Source organism: Microtus pennsylvanicus, chromosome 4, assembly GCF_037038515.1.
Source record: "Microtus pennsylvanicus isolate mMicPen1 chromosome 4, mMicPen1.hap1, whole genome shotgun sequence".
NCBI lineage: Eukaryota > Metazoa > Chordata > Mammalia > Rodentia > Cricetidae > Microtus > Microtus pennsylvanicus.
This window is the reverse complement of record NC_134582.1, coordinates 144056874-144079438: the sequence shown is the minus strand read 5'-3', so window position 1 is coordinate 144079438 and position 22565 is coordinate 144056874. Positions and strand designations below refer to the sequence as shown.

At 43.5% G+C, this 22565-nt stretch overlaps 1 protein-coding gene across 1 annotated transcript in view; it reads left to right on the top strand.

Annotated features, from left to right (window-relative positions):
* Positions 1-21040, top strand: part of Odad2 (outer dynein arm docking complex subunit 2) — a 154721-nt gene extending 133681 nt beyond the window's left edge. Inside the window, exon 21 of the mRNA XM_075971115.1 lies at positions 20698-21040. Within this exon, the coding sequence (XP_075827230.1) occupies positions 20698-20811 (114 nt within the window). The 3' untranslated portion in view covers positions 20812-21040. The remainder of the gene's footprint in view (positions 1-20697) is intronic.
* Positions 21041-22565: the final 1525 nt, after the last annotated feature.

The following is a 22565-nucleotide window of genomic DNA, read 5'->3' as shown; positions in this document are numbered from 1 at the left end:
ACTGGGCTTGGGTGATATACCCAGTAGGGTTTTTTAACTGAACAACGACGGGGGGGGGGTGTTTAGCAACAGCTGGGTTTTGGATGTCCCAGACGAGAGGGTCCACCTGAGAAGCCGGGAGGGGAAAAGGCATGTTAGTATCAGGGGGTCGCGGAGCCAGGAGAAGCAGCAGCTGTGTCACCGACGAATCTGAAACAAAACGGGTGTGGGTCGCAAAAGAAATGGAAGCTCCCAGCTTGGTCAGAAGATCCCTTCCCAAGAGTGGGACTGGACAGGTTGGTAGAACTAGGAATGAATGAGTGAGAAAGATACCTCTAAATATGCAATTGAGAGGTGGAGTTTGGAGAGGTAGATAAGGCTGTCCCCCTACCCCGACAATAGGGGAACTTGAGGGGGAGGTTGGCCCCCAAAATTCCCTTAGAACCGAATATGTTGCTCCGGTGTCCAAGAGAAAGGAGATGAGGCGTCCCGACACTGTAAGAAGTACCCGCGGCTCCTGGTTGCAAATGGGCGTAGCAGTCGGGTTGTCGGTAGAGGAGCCCGGGAACCTTCAGTCTTCCAGAGCCAAGCCCAATAGGTCAGCCTGGGGGTCCTCTGGGGCGGCTGCCCCCGCATCATTGAACGAACGAGGGCAGTCTGTGGACCAATGACCCTCCCTGTGACACCTTGGGCAGGGGCCCCTTGGGTTGCGATGGGGATTGGGGCATGCCTTTGCCCAGTGACCTGTCTTACCACACTTGAAGCATGGGCCGGGGGGCGAGGGGGCCACGCGCGGAGGGCGGGCAGTGGAGTCCATCATCTCGGCTGGCCTGGCGGGTGCCGTGATCACGTGGCAATGATTTCTGGCCTTGTCATTCCTTGCGTGGTAGATCTTGAAGGCCGTCTCCAGGACCTGTGCCTGTGGGGTTAGGGGACCCTTCTCCAAACGCCTGAGCTTTGCCCTGATGTCTGAGTAGGACTGGTTAACGAAGTGGGTCATCAGGAGCTGTCTGCCCTCTGTGGATTCTGGATCCATGTTGGTGAACTGTAACATAGCTTTGGTAAGGCGGTCAAGAAATGCAGAGGGATTTTCTTTAGTGTCTTGGAAAATTTCTGCGAGTTTAGAATAATTCACTGGTTTAAGAGCGGCCTTTCTTAATCCCACCAGAAGGCAGGTTAGGAACCGGTCTCTGGCCAGAATGTCCCCAGGGGAGATGTAATCCCAGTGGGGTTCCTTGTCAGGTACAGCCTCTGCACCAGGTGGGTGAGAAGGCTGAGTCTGATGTACTTCATCCGCATGCAATCTAGCATGCTCCCAGACACGTCTGCGTTCCTCAGGAAGTAAGTTGTTACAGAGAATCATGTAGATATCATGGTAAGTTAGATTGTAAGATTGGGTTAAATACTGAAACTCTTTTGTAAAATTAGTGGGGTCAGCTGTGTACGACCCCAGTAGCTTAGAAATATGTGAAAGTTCCGATAAAGCGAATGGTACATGGACCCGAAGCAATCCCTTGCGCCGGCCACCTCCCTCAAGGGCAGGACGGAAACTGGTTTGAGTTGAACAGAGTTTGTTGTCGCCGCCGCGGCCGCTGCCGCGGCGGCGGGGGCAGGGGCGGCTGAGGCTCACGAGCGCGTGAGGGGAGGGGTGAAATTAGGTGCAAGGCGGTGGGTGGGGTTAGGGCCTGAGGGGGTTTTGGAAGGTGGAGGGCTGGGGCGGGGAGGTGAATCGGATGATTCCGAAGTTGATTTGATGGGCTACGCCTCCTGTAACAAGAAATTGTTAGCTGTCTTCGTACTCGATGCCGTCTGCAGGAGACGTTGGGTGAAGCTGGATCAGAAAGGCTGGGATACATGAGACGGGGGGAATGGGATTTTTTGGGGGGATTTAGAGGAATGGGAAGGCGACCCAGAAGGATATTTATGCCGAGCTCCTGGAGACCTAGGAATGAAGCGTTTAGAGGCATGGGGGGAAGGTGTAAGGGAATCCTTTCTGTACCTAAAAGAAACCTTTGAAGGGGGGGGTATGGGAGGTAGCCCCCGATTGGGCAGGGCGGGAAGGAGTGGCCCCACGAGGTCGGGGGGGTGGGTGGTCGTCAGCGGGGTCCATGGTCGGAGCGGAAGGTTGCGACATGGCGGGAGCTGAGGGTTCCTGGAGGGAGGGCAGGGCCAAGAACATGTGAGCAGGTGAGCAGTGAGACGAGGTAGATGGGTCAGTCTTCAGGGCCATATAGAAAAAAGCCATTATGTACAGTAATTCTTTCCATTTAGCTGATCAGTGACAGAAATTGGCCAGTTCCCGTAGAATGTCGGGGTCAAATGACCCTTGGGAAGGCCAGTGGATGGAACCTTTTAAATTGTATTTAGGCCAAGTTTTGGAACAAAGCCGTATTAACTTGGATAGTTTTATGGAGGGAATGAGGGCATGAGGCTCCAGAGCTTCCAGAAGCTGCCCGAGCGGGGAGGATGGAGGGATTGGTTTTGAATGCTTAGAGCCCATAGCTGAAGCGCAGCTCACCCGCAAAAAGGTACCCAAAAAGTACCGCGAACACGGCAAAGCCAAGAACGTGGGCGTCCCCGAGGTTCTTGGGGCGTGCTAAGACTTAATTGACCCGAACCCAACAACCGTACGGGGGAGAAAAAAGCCCCGGCTGGGAGGAGACAATTAAGCTTTTTAGGGCCTGCGTACGGCCCGGGAGGCTCCGCACCGAAGCGGGGCCGGAGACAGGAAAGAGTAGAAAAAAAGGAGAAAAGGGCCGGGAGCACCGAACTCCCGGTTGCGGGTTGACGCAGGCCTAAGCCAAGGGCAAGAAGCAAGGGGGGGTGGGAAGGGAGGTTGGCGACCCAGTCCGGGACACAGCAGAGAAAGCCGGCCGGACAGTCTCTGAGCGCCCCGGGGGAAGGGAAGCCAAGTTAGGTCAACTCACGGATGAGGATGAGGCCGTGGCAAACAGGTGAAGGTGAGTGCTGGCAGTCGGTTCAGATGAGTCAAACGGCAGCACCAAATGTTGTTAATTAATTCCTGGCTTGGCTGCAAGGTAAAAGGCGAAGGCAATTACGCAAGGAAAAGACACAGACACCCGGTGGTCCCACGTGGGTGCACTTTAATGGGGGGAGGGGCAACAGGCAGGTACAGGTGTGTGAAACACTAGGAAAACGGAAGAGGAAGGGCCGAGCTCGTAAAGACCTTCGCTTTTAACGGGGAATGCAAAGGCTTCTGGGAAATGTCCGTATCCAGGAGAATGCTGGGAACTGTAGTTCGGCAAAAGAACAACATTTGGGATTTCTTGATATTTTAGAATACTGCCATATACCCCAGAGGTGAGATCTAAGTTTAATCACTTGTGTTACATACACACATAACCTAAAGATAATTTTCTTTATTTTATTTTATTTTGGTTTTTCGAGACAGGGTTTCTCTGTGGCTTTGGAGCCTGTCCTGGAACTAGCTCTTTAGACCAGGTTGGTCTCGAACTCACAGAGATCCGCCTGCCTCTGCCTCCTGAGTGCTGGGATTAAAGGCGTGCGCCGCCACCGCCCGGCAAGATAATTTTCTTTAATTTTTTTTATCACACCTACCATTTCTGGGTTGTCTCATGAGGTGAGATTGTGGAATTTTCCTCCCATGACATCATGTCAACAATCTAAAAGGTTCAGATTTGGGAAGAGTTTTGGATGTACCGAGAATGCTAACCTGCACAAAGCAAAGCAAGTTTTCAGCTTGTTGCACTGATGCATCTGGGGGATCTTTATGTGAAAATACTAATGTTTTATCCTGAATTCAAATTAATACACATGGATTATGTCCTGGCAGTCATATGGGTGGGTAAGCCCAAGTATATCCATGATGGGAAGTTAAATGGGGCTACATGTTTTGTGAAATTGTGGCTTGCATCTGTGTATACTAACAGCCCTGACTTGGGCCTTCCCAGCGCTTTTTCTGGACCTAGAATGTTCTCCTGTTTCCACATCATACATTATGCCTCCAGTGCCTATATTTCATGTTTCTGATCTTCTGTTGAGGCTCAGCCGTGCCTATGTTTACTTCCTTCTGCTGCCCGTCCGTGGTTTCCTAGGCCTTATTTTCTCTGTGGTAGTGATGTCATTGGTAAGCTCCATAAACCAGACAATTCTGTCAGTCTGTCCCTCCTGCAGTCCCAGAAAGAAATTCAGCAGTTGCCATGAGCAGAATACCGCCTATATTTGTTTACAGAAGCACTGAGCTCTTTCCCCATTTGTCCCTACCACACAATGTAAATCCTATCATGTAAATGTAAAGACACAATAAATAGGATCTGGAAGAGGATAGACATTTACAATAGTTTTCTTCTGTGGAGCCACATAAGCCACAGACTTTTTGAACTTTTCAACAATAGACGTTTCTATAGTGCACTTTGCTCTCAACTCTCTACTTTATGTGCTGCTAGAGAAGTTAAATTTCTGTCAGTTCATCCTCTGGAAAAGTAAGGAGATAAATTTGACCGGTCATTGTGATGTCTGCCGATTGCCAGTTGCTAATGGTTTTATACTGCTGGTGACTTTTAGGGACACCACAAACTGGCCACAATGTCATAGTCTTTCTTCTGCAGTTATAGCTGGCAGCAAGAGCACAGGCTGTAAATTTAGAAAGTGTTGCTCCAAGCTTGAGAATGTGCCACAAAGTCACCTCCAAATATGCCGTGTAGCGGGAATCTGGGTGACTAAACTACCCTGTAGTGTGTATTTTGTAGTATATGAAAACTTCAAAAAGCATGGCAGAGCCAACTGAAAGCCAATTAGCTGGGTTGAGGTAAAGTATTCCCCACAGATTTCACCTGTCCCTGCCAAGTTGGACAGCCATGTTATGTGATGCGTTCTCTTTATACTTTGGGGAAATGATTTCTAAAACAAGTTTTACCCCTTATTTAATGATCACTAGGATAACTTTCTTGACCTCTGTTTCTGTCAGAGTAAACAGGTATGCAGAAACAGAGATGTTGGATTTGTATGTTGAGCACTTTGACACCAACCTCGCCTCTAGGATGAGGGGCAAAGGATAAGGTTTGCCCTGCAAAAGGATCCTACCAAAACACACTAAGTCCTTGGACCTATGTGTTAAGCAATACAGCATAAGGGGAAAAACGGTTCCATGGTTCCTTGTCACAGACATTCTGGTAATTTATGGTGTATGCTGATAGTTTATGATCTCCATTGCTTGTACCATTCAGAATGAGCAGAACAAGGTATCAAATGTGTTCTGAGTGACCATGGAAAAGTTCTGTATCAAAGCCATTGGGACATCAGAGCCACCTGTGTCTCCACGCTTCCTATGACACTGCTCACAGCAGCAAGGTTCGTGGGTGAGTGGGGAAAGAAAACATGGCATGCATTGACGGCAGTATTATTGAGTCATTAAAAAAAGGTCATGCAATTAGCAGGAAAATGGATGGAACTGGAATCTCCATGTTCAGTTGAAATAAGCTGGATTTACAAAGACAAATATTACATGTTGTTGTCATCTGTGGAATCTAAAAAGAGACTGAAAAGTAAAAGAGAAATGATTAACTCAGAAGGGGACCAGTGTGGGTGTGCATGCAGATGATGGAGGGATACATATGATCAAAGTGCTTTAAATGCATAGGTGAAAACAGCACTGTTGAATTCACTATTGCCTGCCATCACTTGTATTTCACAATGTACACTTTTCTGTAGACAAAAAATCAAAACACTACACACAGGGGAAAAGGACTATTTAGAAAATATGCCACAATTATTTAGAAAAAAAGTTTTAGGTGGGCATAAATGTATGTCTTTATGAGGGGAAGAGAAACTGAGCTGTATGTGGTTAGGAACCAGACTGGGAGACAGAGGACAAGTGATAGCTCATGTCAGCATGAGGACCCAGTCGAGGAAGCACCCTGCTGGGGCAGCCTTACAATTATTCTCATTGGATAATTTATAGGAATTTGAAACAGAGCATGCACCATGATATTACACCTGTGTATTTCAAATAGCTCTGAGAAATATCAAGCCAGAGAGACAAGGAGTCATTAAGCCCAGGTAAAAGAGTGGCTGGTAAGATCCACTGTACATCAGAGAAAAATGATTCAAGTATATTGAAAAGTGATTGTAAATTGCAATTAGAAAGAGATCCAGAGGAATAGTTTTTAAACTATTTTCTCACAGTTTGCTAGAGATGCAGAGGCTAGACTTAGTTGACTTAGCCCCACAGGATGCCAAGATTTAGGATTTAATGATGCACCACCATGTCTAGAGGCATAGAATGGTTCTAGTACCCTAGACTTCATGTATCATGCAAAATAGGTAGGTGTATGCTCTCTCTCTCTCTCTCTCTCTCTCTCTCTCTCTCTCTCTCTCTCTCTCTCTGTGTGTGTGTGTGTGTGTGTGTGTGTGTGTGTGTGTGTATACCAAAAGTTGGGGTGTACAAAGCCTAGAGGCCTTACTGAGTGGAATCATGGAGCCATCACCTGGGAGTTCAGCACTGAGTCAGAGCATTATCTCCCAAGGCCGAGTTGCAGGAAGGAACACCAGCGGTTGCAGCCAGGTTTTTTGAGACAGGGTTTCTCTGTCTCAAAACTTTGGATCCTTTCCTGGCATTAGCTCTGTAGACCAGGCTGGCCTTGAACTCACAAAGATAAGCCCATCTCTGCCTCCCAAGCACTAGGGCTATAGGTGTGCACCACCAGCGCCCAGCTGAGCTTTGTTCCAATAGAAAGAGCAAGTCAGTTCTGTGATGCTGATGAAGAAAAGTTGTGTCTTTCCAGCTTCATGTTTTATTTTTTCCATATTAATCTGCTTCTGAAAACCAAAATTAGATCCAAATAAGATTAGGAAAGTGGTTTAACTAAAACATTTTGCCTCTTCTTCAGTTCTTTGACTTTGTTTCTTCCAAAGAGTATCTCTCCTACTTCTACCCCAGTGGGAGGGACTCTCACTGGTTTTGACTTTCTTTTAATAACATGCTAAGATATTTTAGAGATAAATAAAGCAAATGTCACATTAAAAATCAGACTGATTGTCACATAGAGTCCTTTGTGGGAGTTGGTATCCCCTTTCATATGTGCACAATGAGAGACGCCTTCAAATTTTCCTAGTTAGTTGGGAATTAACTTTACAGTTTTATATTTAATTTTTGTGAATTCTTAGAGCAGTGTTGTAAACACACAGAATCTTTTGGTGCAAAAATTCCTGAAGTAAGGAACAAACAAAGAATTTATCCTGTTACCTTCAAAATAATTCTATGTTAAATTTGCAGCTGTAAATCTTTGTCTGAGTTGAGTCAAGATGTTATTCCCGGATTTTAATGCTTTTTAAGAAGGCAAAGCTATAGGCAGACAATACCCTAGCTTGCTGTCCCTCAGCTGCAAGCTTATCTGTGGCTGACTTACAGAGACCATTTACTCCCACTTTCTGAATATTTTTACCAAGGTCCATTCTCTGTGCCTGGATACTGGTTTCCTAAAACGGGAGATTATAAACTGCCATTCCTCCTGTCTGCTGCAAACCGTGTCTTGTTTGCTCAAGGGGGTTAGGCACTGGGGATTAACCCCAGGGCCTACTGATGCTGCATGCAGGCTCTCCAACAGAGCTACAGCCCTGCCTCTGCATCTTCACTCATTTCCTAATGTGCTAGCACGCCCCTGCATCCACTATGGAGCCCACAATATCAAAGAATTGACACCTATGAAGAGCACTCAGCCAACCACGATCTGGCTTTCACTTCCAAAATTCAGACTGCTCTGTCAATGTTATCAAACATTTCCAAATGTCCAGATCCCAGGGACTCTTTCCAAGTCCCTTAACCTCTGCAAGGATGACATAATGTTGACTCTATTCTTCCCTTAAATTGTTGTGCTTCCTTAATGACCCATTCCATGGCCTTTGGGTCCAATTACTGCCTCTTGAATGGTACTTTACTTTCCCAGGTCTCACTTCTTCCTAGCTAGTCCATTTATTAGAACTTCAAAAAAACTGTTTAATTGAGAAAATAATTTATTATCTACGTTTGTGAGGTATAACATAAGTTTTGACACACACGCATATACACATATTGTAGAAATGTTGAAAACTGACTAACCAGTTGTGGTAGCTTAAATACAAATGGCCGCCATGGGATCATATATTGGTACGCTTCATCCCTAGTTAGTGGAACTATTTGGAAGGAATATGGAGATCTAGCCTTCCCGGTTAGCTCTCTGCCTCTTGTCCGGGCATCAGAATGTAGCTCTCAGCTTCTGCCATGCTCTGCATCATAATGACCATGAACTGACCCTCTGAAACTGTAAAGAGGCCCCAGGTAAATGCTTTCTTTTTCAAGTAGCTTTGATCATAATATCTCTTCACAGCAATAGAACAGAAACTAAGATACCGTCAAATCTGTCCTATTATTATTATTATTATTATTTAATAGTGTTTTTTAAATTTTATTTTTCAAGACGGGGTTTCTTTGTGTTGCTATGACTGCTCTGGAACTCACTCTGTAGACCAGTCTGGCCTGGAATTTACAGAAATCCACCTGCCTCTGTCTCCTGAGTGCTGGGATTAAAGTCGTGTGACACCACGTCCAGCTCCCATATTATTTTTTATAATTAAGTCTACTTAACTACATTTTCTTAACTACAATATAGCTAAGTATACTAAGATATTTTGAATAGACATTAACTGTAGTCTCTGAGCTGTTTGAGCACTAGTTTTTTCTTCTGCCTAACTAGAACTTTAGTCATTTTGTTCAGTATATTGTTTTCTGTATCCCACACTCACCCACCAGTCTTTGAGGATCACAACTCTCTCTGCCTCTGTGTATTGACTTATTTTATACTCCACATACAAATGGAATCATGTACTTGACTATCTGTGTCTGTTTTTTTCACTTAACATGATATTTTCCTGATCCATCCATAGTGACATAAATTTCAGGACTCCCTTATCTTAAAGGCTGAAAAGCATTTCTTCGTATGTGCCTCCTGCCTTTGCCATTTCGTCCTCTGCTAGACACTTAAGGTGCTTCTATGTATTTACTCCTGTGAACAAGCTTCCATGGGCCTGGGAGTGCAGGTGTCTCCCTTTGATTCTGTTACATTTGGACATGTGCCTGGAAGTGAGGTCGCTTGAAAACCAGCCAGTTCTATTTCTAATTAGGGGGTACCTTCCAATTCCTTTCGATAACAAAAGGGCTCCTCTTCACTACCTCCTTCAGAGCAGTGTGTCATCTCTGCCTGCAGGCATTCTGGCAGAGGTAAAATGTTGCATCCTTGGGATGCTTGCTTGCATTTCTCTGATGACTTTGGAACTTTTTCATTTCCTTCTCCTTTTGAAAAGGTTTATTTTTACATTGGATTGTCTACTGATTTACTGATTTGAGTCTCTCATACATTTTTATTATTAACCCTTTATCGGACACATTATTCAGAAGTACTATCTCTCAATGTGTAGCTGTCTGTCTTTTTCATGGACTGCTTCCTTGGTTCTTCATACAGAAACTTCTGGTGTTGAGGAAATCCCATCTGCCCACTTCAGCTTTGCTTGCCTGAGCTTCTGGGTTTGTTTAATAAACAAAGCAACAAACAAACCAAAACAAACTGAAATAAAAACCACAGACCAATGTCAGTTTCCCATGCTTTTTTCCAGTAGTTTAACAGGTTCAGTACTTACATTTGTAACTCTTAAAAGTTGGCTATTTGTTGGATCTTCTCTGATTGTTAGTTGTTCATGTTACTCATTTTCGGTTTTTATCTCCTGCAACTTTTACTGAGTGGTTTGAATCTTTAGGGTTTTCTGTGTAAGGTTTGGAACTCTACTTGCTCGCGTGACTAATTCTCACCATGAAAACAACAAACAAATCAGAACAGAAACATCCTTATAAGGTTATTGTGTATGTCTTGGGGTTACTATTGTTATGATAAAACACCATGGCTACAAGCAAGCTGGGAAGGAAAGTGTTTCTTTCCACATTCTAGTCTATTGCTGAAGGAAGTCAGGATAGTATCTCAAGCAGGGCCGGAACCTCGAGGCAGGAGCTGATGCAGAGACCATAGAAGGGTGTTACCTACTTGATTGCTCACATGGCTTGTCAGCCTGCTTTCCTTTAGAACCCAGGACCACCAGCCCAGGGGCAATACCACCTGCAATGGTCTGAGCCCTCCCTCCCACATCAATCACTAATTAGGAAAATGCTCCACAGGCTTACCTACAGCTTGGAGTCATGTTCTTATTTGAGGCTCTCTCCTCTCTGATGACTCCAGCTTGTGTCAAGTTGACATGAAACTAGCTGGAACAGTGTACAAAGTCAAAATGAATAAATAAAAGGAATATATATATATATATATATATATATATATGTATTGTAGCAAACTCAATAGCAGGCACAATGGCACATTAACTGTAATCTTGGAACTCAGAAAGCTAAAGCATGAGGATCGTGAATTAAAGGCAAACCTGGGATGTATAATAAGATCTTGCCTCAAAAAAACAACCAACCAACCAAACGAACAAACAAATAAACAAAAAGGCAACAACTTCCAGGATGAGTATTAGTTGTGTAATTCTCTGAAAGTCCTTTCACCATTCTTTTTCTTTCTTTCTGAAAAAAAAAAAACATCCTATACCATATATTCTGATCATGGTTTCCTCTCCCCCAACTCCTTCCAGATCCTCCTCATCTCCCCACCAACCAACTCCATGCCTTTTCTCTCTCTCTCTCCAGAAAATAAAAGGCAAATAAATGAACACCCCAGAATTAAAAAAAGAAACACACACACCCCACAGACAAAAAATGTACAAAAATACAAAATCAGAAACCATACCACATAAACAAAAGACCAATAAGACAAAAATTCCCTATGAAAGCAATGAGACAAAAAGTCTACAAAATTGAATTTGTTTTGTATTGGACATCTGCTGCCAGGCACGAAGTCTGATGAGTGTGGTTAATGCACCCAGTGAGCCTGTCACCATTCCTAAGGCAGGCGTTCATTTCAGAGTCTCTTTTATTACTCTGCCTTCTGTGCTTGAAAGGAGGAAAGCCCCTCCTGCATTCTGAGGTGTTTTCTCTAGGCTGTACCTCTGAAATTAGCGCCGGGTCTTCTTTGTATGCTAAGGCTTGGCCTAATCAACAGGTTCAGGCAAGAGGGTATCATAGCTCAGACCACACCCGTGGAGCTCACGAGAAGAGGTCAGACTTGGGGTATGCTTTCAAAGTAGACCCAACAGGTTTTGTTCATGGCTTAAGTAAAGGCTATAACACAAAGAGAGGAGTCAAAGATATTCCACAATTTCCAGTTCAAACAACTGGGGAAATGAATTGGCTTCAGTGCAGATAAGGAAGCCATGGGATGTCAGAGTTTATGTAGAAGGGTAGAGGCTTTAGTGTCGTCCATGTGAAATTGGAGGTGCCATTTTTTTTGTATCTTAGTAGAGATGTCAAGCAGTCAAAGAAGTATCTAAGAATTGAGTTTAATACTGGAAGCTTAAACTTTGAAGGAGTCACACAATGATATTTCATACACACACACACACACACCATCTCACACATATTTAAACAGTCTCATGAGATTGATCTTAAAAAGGACACAGAAAACCACATAGACATTCAATGTCTAACCCAGGTGCAATGTGGCCAGTAGACCTGTAGTAGTATCGGGACATGTTCCTTTGTGTCTGTGGAAACCTGTGGGACATTCTACATAAAGCAGTAAATTAACTTCCTGAATCTAATCAGAATTTCTGCTAAAGTCTATAAGTGTTAGATCCAAGGAACCTAACAAATAAAGCTGAAGCAAAACAAAGATCTGGACCAATAGGGGAAGGCTGAATCGGAGGGCTGCTGAATCGGAGGGCTGCGAAGGAAACAAGAACAAAGGGAACAGAGAAACAAACACGCTGAGCTGATGTTCAGATTGCTGAGTGGCCACTGTCTAGCAGACCCAAGGAATCAAAACAAACCAATCAACAGCGGGCAGTAGAAGCAGTGTACAGCAGGGATGCCTAGGAGCACATAGGAACTAACAGTGCTTGGTGTTTCCAGGAGGACAGAGGGTGTGGGCTGAGTTATAACCCTACCCCAATCAGCAGCTGACTAGAAAGAGGGACTGTGTGCTGCGTGTGGAAACTAAGACATCCCACACCCGTGGAAGGGGAAGATGAATCTCCAGCCAGCATTCATGAATCGGCTAGCAAGTAAAAACTGCATTCCAACTACCATCAAGTTAACGACTACCTGAAGAACACAAATGAGGAGCTCCAGAACCCTAGATCACTCTGGAGCAGAGCAGAAAGCCAACCAGCCAAAATATCAGCTCAGAGTTTTAGTCATGCAGTGAATGTGACAGAGACTGAAGTGGATGGAAATAAGCAGAGCATGACCGAGGGAAGAGAAAGTTCAGTTGTTAGCATCCTTAGTGTGAGCAAAAGCCATTGTCTCTATGAAGCTAGAAAAAGCTTCTGTTTTTGCTTAAAAAAAATATTCAGGACACAAAAAAATATTCAGAGCTGAAGAGTAAAGTTTAAGAAGCTGTCTCCCAAAAGGACAGCAAAATTATGAAGGCGTAAGCAGGAAAGGAAAGGAGCCAGTGTCAGTGCACCGCAGAGACTGAAATGGGCAGGGACTCGGGATATCCTGGAAAACTTTGGGAGGTGGCGCACAGCTAGAGGAAGAAGGTCACTGGGAATATGTTCTTGGGTATTGTGTCTCATTCAAACCCTTAGTCTGTCTTCCTCCTATCCACCATAAGTTAAGACATGTCTGTCCTATGCTTCCTTCACCATAATGATCAGCCTTGACCATGGTCCAGAAGCAACAGAGCCAAAGACTATGGACCAAAAATCATTCTCTTTACATTGTGGTGCTGGCATTTTGCCCCAGCAACAAAAGTCCAATACGATAATGACATTTTAGAACACAGGTACAAAGAAAATAGAATGATTCTATAACATTCAATGGAGACAGCGACATTACAGTCAAACCAAAAGAACAAAAAAACAACTTCACAGCAATGGAATTGACATTGAAACAAGGAGATACCAAGTGTCGCCTGTATTTAAAATCTTAACACTTACCTATTGTTTAAACTCCTGTTTCCCATCCCAGAGAGATCAGTTCATTACTACCATGTACTTAACGCCTCTATTCACCAATGAAACATCCTTGGGATTAGGGACCAACTTAGAGGAAACTAACTTGAATAAGAATTTAATAGTCTATTTTTATCAATATAAAGATTGCTAAGTTTGGCATTTCAACTTGTAATTACTTTACAGGACATTATTGTCTTAATTTTCAATATAATTAGACTTACATTTCTTAGTTGGGAAAAGAAAATAGATCCCTGGCAAAGAATTTTAATCACTATTTTAAGTTTCTGTTTTAGGTTTTTGAGACAGGGTTTTACCTTATGAACCAGGCTGGCCTTGAACTCGTGGTCCTCTTACTTCAGTCTCTGGAGTGCTAGGGCTGTAGTTAAGTACTACCAAACTCTGCAAAGTGTTAGTCTTTTTGCTTCACATCTTCCAGCTTCAGAAAACAGCCACACTGGGAAGACAGGATAAAATTGTTTAGAATTGCATTTGTGAGTTCATGATACAGCACTTAGTGCTCAGTGTTGGATTTAATCCCCACATCCTATCAGGAAAGTACCTGGCAGATTCTAATCTTACTGGTAGCACAATGAGTCTTAGAGAGCGGCTCCAGGCCATGCACAGTTAGAAGAACTTAAAGCCAGGCTTCAAACTGAGACAACAGAGCCAGCATCAACTCAGACAAGCACTACATCGTCTATGGGACCATTTCCACCAAAAGTCTATGTCACTGGAATTTGATCTGTCCAATAGAATGCAATTCTAAAAAACTTATCCTATCTTTCCTTTATATTTTTAGTCAAGAAAATATTATCTGTACAGACATACTTTACACAACACAAAGACAATTTGAGGAGAAACTTGAAGGTATTTCAAATGCCAACACAAATGGAGCACATATAGATTGCCAAAACCTCTTTCTCTACTAAGCAGCATGGAGCGGAGTTGCTTTCTCCTCACCCAAGTAGCAATCAAACCATTCCCCATCCGTAGTGTTCCTTCGAGGTCACTGTTTCTTGTATGGATCCCAGTTCTACTCCTTGCTATACAGATCCAGCAGGTTGACCTCACGTCTTAGTGTCTGGACACAAAAGCTTTCTGCTGAGACACCTGAACAAAGCAGTATAGCGCCAGGCACATTGGAGGACAGCTGTAATTCCAGCACTGGAGAGGCTGTGGCAGGAGGTTTTCAAGTTCAAGACCAGTCTGGGCTGCATAGATCTTTTCTCAACCCCAACTGCTGTGTGACTTTCCCCAGGGAAACATATTTACCCCAGAGAAGACATGGATGTCCAATCAGAGAAATGATTACATTAAAGTCCAGTGTGAGAGAATGGATTAACTGGGGCTCTTTATAGGAGCTTGGTAGGCTAAACAGCAGCTGCCTCCTCAGAAGGGTCATCCAACCTGGGTGACGACTCATAAAAGCTGCACCTCTGGGGCTCAGTAAGACTTGCAGCACCCTCCACTGCAGGTCCAGACTTGAGGGGGATGTTTATGACTCTCACAACTTTCTGCACTTTTCTAAGCTTTGTAGTTTGATTGAGCTTCCTGAGTCATGAGCTCCTTTCTTCCTCTAGGAGAGAGGATTTCAACTGAAAGAAATAACTACATAACATTCGCTCTCCCTTACCCCAAAATTAGGGAGGAAAATCCCCAAAACAAACTTACTCAAATGTGAGCAGATGGCTGGAGAGGAAGGACACCAGTTCAATAAAAGTGGCATTTACTTTCAACTTGTAAATGTACATCTCAGGTCACATAAACATATACTTAGTCTATTTTCTGTTACTATAATAAAACATCACAGACAGAGTAACTTATAAAGAATAATTATGAAGGCTGGAAAATTCCATATTGGGAAACAGAATTTGGTGAAGCTGGTCTTGCTGGTGAGGACTGGCAGCAAAGCCCCAAGGCAAAGAGGACATCACATGGTAAGATAAAGACCCTTAATTCAGGTCACTCCTCTACTCATAGAGCCACAGTCCCATTGGATTAGGGCCACACCCGTATGGCCTCATTTAACCTTAATTACCTCCTGCCTCTAAATACCATGGATTAAATTTCTACCCTTTTAATGCCTCACCATAAGGATTACTTTTCAACATGAGTTTTGGAGCAGACATTCAATCCATAGTACATGGCGTGCTCCTTTGTCAGCTGTGGAAAAACAGACGCCAGGCAAGAGCAGGGTCCACAAGCCTCTCTACAACAGCCAAACAGAACCGACATTTCCATTTCTGTCCCAGCCTGCAACAGAACAATGTATTGTGAAGACCTGAGTTCGGGTACAGTGTCATCTGAATTGAATTAGCCAGGCTCAGAGTCTGACTGTGGTGGAGCTTTGGCTGAAACAACAGCTAGGCCCAGGCCGGATGAATAGCCACTTTGCAAGCAGAGGTGGTCATTAATGTGCCGTGTCCTCAACAGAAAAAGAGTCAAATCAGCTCTGGACACTTAGGATCCTGCTGGAAAATCCTGTGCCGTGTGTATACACAGGTACTTTGGATCTCACCCAGCTGTAATTAAACCCCCCTTTTTTTCCAGACCCTACTCATCCAAACAATGTGTACAAGAAAGTGTGTTATCATTCAAATGAGTCCATATGTTTCATACAACTGAAACACAGCATAAAGCCGTGAACTGTTAAATACGAAAGTAAAATTGGATGCAGGCACTGGTTGGTTCCCAAGCTACCGAAGTCTCACCTTTCAAGAGATGTGAGCCACAGGTCACAGTTGTATACTCAGGGCACAGCCTCAAGATCAAAGCCTTCTGCACTAAAGGAAGTGTTCGCAGTCCTCCATGCCAATCCACAAGCCACCCATTGTGGCCTCCCACGTCCTTGTTCAGGCCAAGCTGTAAAACGTTATGTGTTTGAATGATGTTTAAAAGTGCTCTGTGCAATTAAGTTTTAAAGCAAAGAGGCTGCTTTTCTTTCGGTGTATATATGAAACTCCCCATAAATGTAAAGTCCTTGGGTGTGTTTGGGGGAGGGGATGATTAAAAAGAGCAAAGCTTTTGAAAGGAACAAACACTTCAAAAAATGAAACCTGAGGTGTTTTCCCCCCCTCATAATATTAAAAATGCCTTTATAGTTGGAAAAAGTCGGTAGATCAAAAATACATACAGCAAAAAGAGCTATACGGACTCCATGTTACTCATGCCCAATTTGCATCTGCTCTCCAAGGGAAACCCCTGCTTTTTAAGTATAATTATCACGAAAGATTGTAAACTGCCTTCTCCTGGCGCTCTGGCCTCGTGATGTGAGAACAGGCACTGCTCTTTGTTAACGGTTGGCTCACCAAATCCAGGGCAAAGTTGCTGACTTGTGGCTACTTATCCTAACTTTAAAGCATTCCTCCCAAGTGGGTTTGTTTGTGAAGCTCTTAGAAAAATGAAAACATAGCCCAGAGACCGATTCCAAACCAAGGCATGTACATGGGTCCACATTGTTCACATGGAAGCTTGGGGGAAGAACAGGTCCTTGCTCAGTCTGTAAAACAGTCTGGGCCCAGCCAGCATGTCTCACACAGCAAGACATGTTACCACTGACAATAGAGTACAATTAGGTTCCAGGAAAACAGTGGATTCAGTCGTACAGCTAAACCAAACGTGTCCTTAGAGCGCCTCTTAGATATCAATCAGGGCACTGCCAAGTGGCCTAGTGGTTAGGATGCGGCCCTCTCTCAAATACCAGGATGTTCATATCCTTAGTAGAGAGAAAATTCTGAACTTGCCACTCTATGCTCTTGTTTGAGAATGTTCCTAGCTTAGTAAAATGAACAGTGCAGGCTACTTTTATTGGTAAAGTCACGGTGTGCCTGGCACATAGCAACGTGGTAACTAATAAAACCATTCACATTATGCAAACATTAGGTCACCTATAGATCTGGTGCCAGAGAGACATGCAAGGTAAATTTAAGGAAGCACAACCCACCACATGCACTATGTTTTTCCTCGTTAACTCTGTTTTTTTTTTTAGAGAGAGAGAGAGAGTGCTTGGAAGCCAAAGGATAGCAACAGACAATGTCTTTAGGCATTGTCTACTTTGTTTTTGAGACAGAGCCTCTAACTGGGCTGGAACTTGCCAAATAGGAGTAAGTCAGGTTGACTGACTATTTAGCCCCAGGGATCCCACTGTCCCTACCTCCCCAGTGCTGGGAGTACATGTCCAACTCTTCAAAACACAAAACATAAATAAACAAAAACCCAGGTTCAGGTGACTGAGCTCAGATTTATATGCAAGGCAAGCACTTTACTGCTTGAGCTATCCCAGTCTGGGTTAGACTTTTAAAACAGTAGTTTATGAAGTTCTTTTAGCAAAAATATCAGTATGCATTCTTCCTGGATATAGAGCTAAGTGGCATGCTTTATGTAAGAACTTAGGCAAACTGAATTGCCTAAAGAGAAGCAGTCGCCCTGCTGCATTGTTGGCTATAAAAAAAAATTACTCAGAGTCCCATGAAGGGCACTAGCCTGGATGAGACATCTAACATAAAGTTTGTGAATGGGCAGATGCTCACCTTCCAAACCTTTTAAAGGAGCCTCCCTCACAATTCATTGGTTTCTTTAGGAATTGTGTAACGGGTGTTCAGGGTTTGTTAATAAACACAGTTGATTCTTGAGAGCCCGAAGGGGACTACAGACAACAATGTGGGCTGAGGGAGGAGAAGCTAAATGTGTGTTTGATTCTGACAGGCATCAGATCAAGGGTTTCCTTTCCAAGGGAGCCTGGCAAGGAAGCAACGGCAGATGTCCAGAGAAGCCTGGGTCATGGGATTCGATAGCAGGATCCTGAAACACGTGCTGGAAGAGCCAGACTAAACTAAAATTCCTTCTTTCTCTTTCCTCCCTCATCGGCCAGGGCTAGCCTCCAGCAAATCAAGCAGTCCTGGAAGTGGGTGAAGTAATCACCAAATGAATACCATTTACAGAGCTCTAGCTCTGGGCTGGGCACTGGGTGTGCTGAGCAAATGTGTTATCTTCAAAGTGCTTGGTGGTCCAGTCCTGATTGGAAGTACAGTCTGCAAAGAAGCCAGATAACTAAGAAACAAATGAAAGCCCCTTTCCTCCCTTCCTCCTTCTTCCTTCTCCTTCTTCCGTTCTTTCTTCCTCTTTTCCTTCCACCTTCCCTCCCTCCTTTATCCTTCTTCCTTCCTTCCTCCTTCTTCCTTCTTTCTTCCCACTCCCTCTTTCCCTTTCTAGGTCCTGGGGCTCAAGCTCAGAACATCAGGCCTTTACCCTCTGAGTCATATAATCTACCCAAACCACATTTAAAAGAAGATAGAAAGAACCATTGAGAAGAAAGAGGTCACAGACATGGAGCATCTGATAGCAAAATATCCTAAAGAGAAGGAACTGAATAAAGAATAGAAGTGTAACAAAGGCCTTGGAACATGGGAAAGACCTGTGCCCTAACTGGAGCGGAGGTGGCAGCGCTGTGATGAGGTACCACTCGGGTTGTAGTTTGAAGAGCTGCTCCTACGTTGTGGCTTCTGTGGAGTGTCAGAGTTCCCCTAGGTCATATGTTGAGACTATGGCTGCTAGGTGGAGAGATTGAAGAATGAAGACCCGAAATAGACTCTGAGAAGCATGATAAAGGGAACCAAGAAGAGAAAAAGACAGGTTTAGCTTGCTAGGCAGTGGAAGAACCCACCGTGGTTGGATTTACAGAGGATTTGTCTTACTGTTTATATACTACCTCCTGCCAGGCTTGAACACAATTGATCATTCTGGAGTGAAAGCTGGTTATGTGAAAAACTGACTTTCCTGAGTGACTGTCTTGTCAGGAATTTTAAGAAGCTAATAAAAAAACGACTGCAGAGCCTGCCTGTGGAGACCAAGCCAAAGAGCATGGACTATTGAAACCAAGAGGCCAGTATTCGTGATAAAAACAATCAGCTGCTATGGACCTGCCATGTCATAATGGAAGACTCCGCAGCCAGAGAGTTGTGTTGAAAAAATGAGAGCCAGAGTGTGACGCAAGAGATGGGGGGCTAAAGAGATGTGAAGGTCAAGGAACAGAGAGACCAGATGACCTTCAATACTCCAGTCTGTTCCAGATGTCCTTATATACAATCTGTAAATTTTTTACATATTTTTAATTCTCATAAGGCATAAATCCACCTGGGTTGGTGCTTATGAATGATGCGAGAGTACCACTTTTATTTTCGCTTTGGGTAACCAGTGTTTCTTGCACCATGCGATTCTATATTTCTTCCCTGAATGGCCATTGAATTAGTTCCTTCTTTGTCGCACCTCCCCCTTTTCACTCCTTGTCTCCTCTGAAGTAAGCCATACCCTTGAGCACCCTCTCCCTGTAGTCCACAGTCTGAACACTGCCATGAAAGGAAACTTTCTAAAAATACAGAGGTGGCCATGTCACTCTCCTAATTAAAATGATTGAATAATTTCTTTTGTGAGAATACAATCCAGAATCACAAGTGTGGCATAGGTGGCCCGTCCCACAATGCTTCTTTTTTTTTTTTTTTTGATAGTCTTTGCTGATAGAGTCATCTTCATTTCCTGGCATTATCCACATTTGTATTCCAGTACTTCTGTGTAGAAAATCTAGAATCTAATTAACTTTTAAAACGTCTTACTGAGTTATATCTGCTAGCTTTAAGAAGTTCTAGTCAGTTTATTTGGCATTTACTTGGCATCTGATCTCTATACGCACTATGTTGATATCATAAATTTCCTTCTGTGTTTACAGTCTAGCAGACAGAAAACAAGGACCCGATAGCTATGGGAAGGCTAAGTGCCCAAGTGTTGTAGACACTTGAGTCAACTGCCACAGCCCCAAGTGGCAGGAATGGCTCTTTGCTTGATGAAAATCAGTTGTGGCTTTGTGGGACAGTTGTGTGGATACGGAAGAAAATAAACTTCTTTAAAAGTGAATAAAAGTTACAAAGTCATAGAAGAAGGCGAGAGGGTACTTTAAGTAGAGGAGTGGTATCAGTTAAGGCAAAGCAAGTGGGGAATGGGACCTTGCTGTCTACACTGAAGGTAGAGTACACAAACTTCTTGGCATTGGGGGCAGTCTACTGAGGGACTGAGGGATTAGGAAATCACTCTCTTAGGTGAACCAAACTTTAATCTCAGGGATATTGAGTATAAGAAGATGTGCCAGGTATCTAGAGATAATAGGCTGCTGGTTTGTGGAAAGGCTAAAAGCTTGCCAGAGAGACACCAGAAGGAGACCTATTGCATTGAAGCGGTAAGAACATACAAGGAATTCCGGCCCTATGTAAGCCTGTGCATTCACTCGAATGGGGTTTCTCATACATGTGTATGTCTCTGTGTGTGGCTGCCGAGGGCAGAGAAGTATGTCTGCTGTCCTGTTTCATTACTCTCAGCCTATTCCTTTGAACCTGGAACTCACCGTTTCAATGATGCTATCTGCTGCCCACTGTTGAGATTACAGGCACAAGAGGCCATGCCTAGAATTACATGGGTTCTGGAGATCCACATTTGGGTCCTCATGGTTACACAGTAAGAATTCTTAACCACAGAGCTGTCTACCTAGCCCCTCTGTTGCTTCTTTAAAATGCATGCTGTTTTAACTTATTTCTATAGCCTAGCTATGTCTTTGGATTAATGGTTTTCTTCTTTTCTCTCCTCCCACTTGGTGTGTGACAGCTTCTATTGGATATGGTCGGGTCTCCAGACCAGGATCTCCAGGAAGCTGCTGCCGGCTGTATATCTAATATCCGCAGATTGGCTCTGGCTACAGAAAAGGCGAGATATACTTGAAATGTGAACCCACACAAACTACCAAATAACAAGGTCATACCACTCCCTCTGTCAGGAAGACAGAGTCAAGAAGCATTTATTAACCAGTCCTTCAAACAGTCTAAACAAAAATCACATAGACTAAGACAGAAATATTTTTCCTTTAAAATCACAAGAATCTTTTTCTTCTATTTTATGAAAAGTAAATATGTAATGAAATATAAAACCAATAAATTTGTGATAATTTTCCAATAATTTGAGGGTAAATGTATACATTATTTATATAGTTCAACTCCACTTTTGCATCGGCAATGATTTTAATAAAAACTATAGCTTTTCTCCAGTGTGTGGTTCCAGACGCACCCGTGAATGCCTTCAGAATGCCTCTTATGCTAAACCGATCTGGCTGTCCTGTGCTTACGGCTCGGTCTGCTTGATCGCTTGCAAACCACAGGAGAGTTCTGAGGAGATGTGCTGATTTCACAAATGATTATTAAATAGAATTCAGCCTAAGCAGCTGCTCTTAGCAGGAGCATTCTGAGGTCATCCCAAACTTCTCCTGTACCATCAAAGACCCAAGACAATAATGTGCAACTGTCACCACATGGTGACATGCAAACCGCAAGGACAAGGGGTCCTTTTACTTTGGGACACACCGAGTGTAAACGACGATATGTTTCATCTCCCTCAGAGAGAGTCACCGACACTTTTATTGAAATTATTTATGCTGATGTAAAGAATATTACTGCACATCCAATCACTCCGAATTTCTGAACGGATTTCTAGCACATGAAGTACTTTTTAAAAAGTGGCTACAAAGGATTAGTCGCCCTATATCAGGCTAAGAAACATTAGAACACACTTTTAAAAATCACATATGTAACCTCTGTGTTCTGAAATGTTTGGGAACTAACTGTCCCAACCATCTAACACTCGCCAGAAAAACAGCTTCGTTTGTGTCAGCTCGGAGAGCCAAGGATCTCCCCCAGAGAATGCTTTAGCAAGCAGGCAAGGTCGTTTTATTGAAGAAATATTAGACACCGTATATGTCATCCTTTGGAGAAAAGCATAAACTTAACTGAATTCAATGTAAATAGCCTGTGCGAGATGAGCAACGGCAGAGGTTCCGGTAAAAAGGCCAGTGCTTCTGGGATTTCTAAAGTCTTATAAAAACCCATTTTCTTCTCTGCTTTTGAAGGAGAATATAAAGGAGAATTCTGCAAAGAAGGAAGCAGCACTAATCCTAAGGACTAACTTTACAGAGTAAAGCGTGCCTGTCAGTTCCAGATAGATATTTCTAAAGGTTTCACAGTAACCACTTTTGTTTGACAGCATTAAAAATCACCTAGGGGCAGTGAGTTGTGATAACTACAGGAAATGAATGATCGTTAGGTTGTTACTACAGTGACCTCAAAAGTTCACCATCAGCTTTGGGTCTTAAAATATTCTTGTGTCTCTGGAATCGAAGGGAAGCAAGATAAAAAAAAAAATAATGGTGAAGGGAGGGGACGTGTGAATACTGACAGGAGGATTGTGTTTTATGGTGCTCATAGCATTTGTTTTAGAAGCAATAGAGCCATTTTAAAGACGCCGCACACTTAGAAATGGATAAAAGCAGTATTCAGATTTTCTTACGTGTTTTCTAAGTAAACAAATCACCAGCAGTGTAACGCCTTTCAGAATATGATGTTGATCTCAAAGGCCAATGTTGGGCTTACTTTGTAAAATGGGGTTATAGAAAATGCTGGTTTTACTAGAAAAATGTCAAAGCCTGC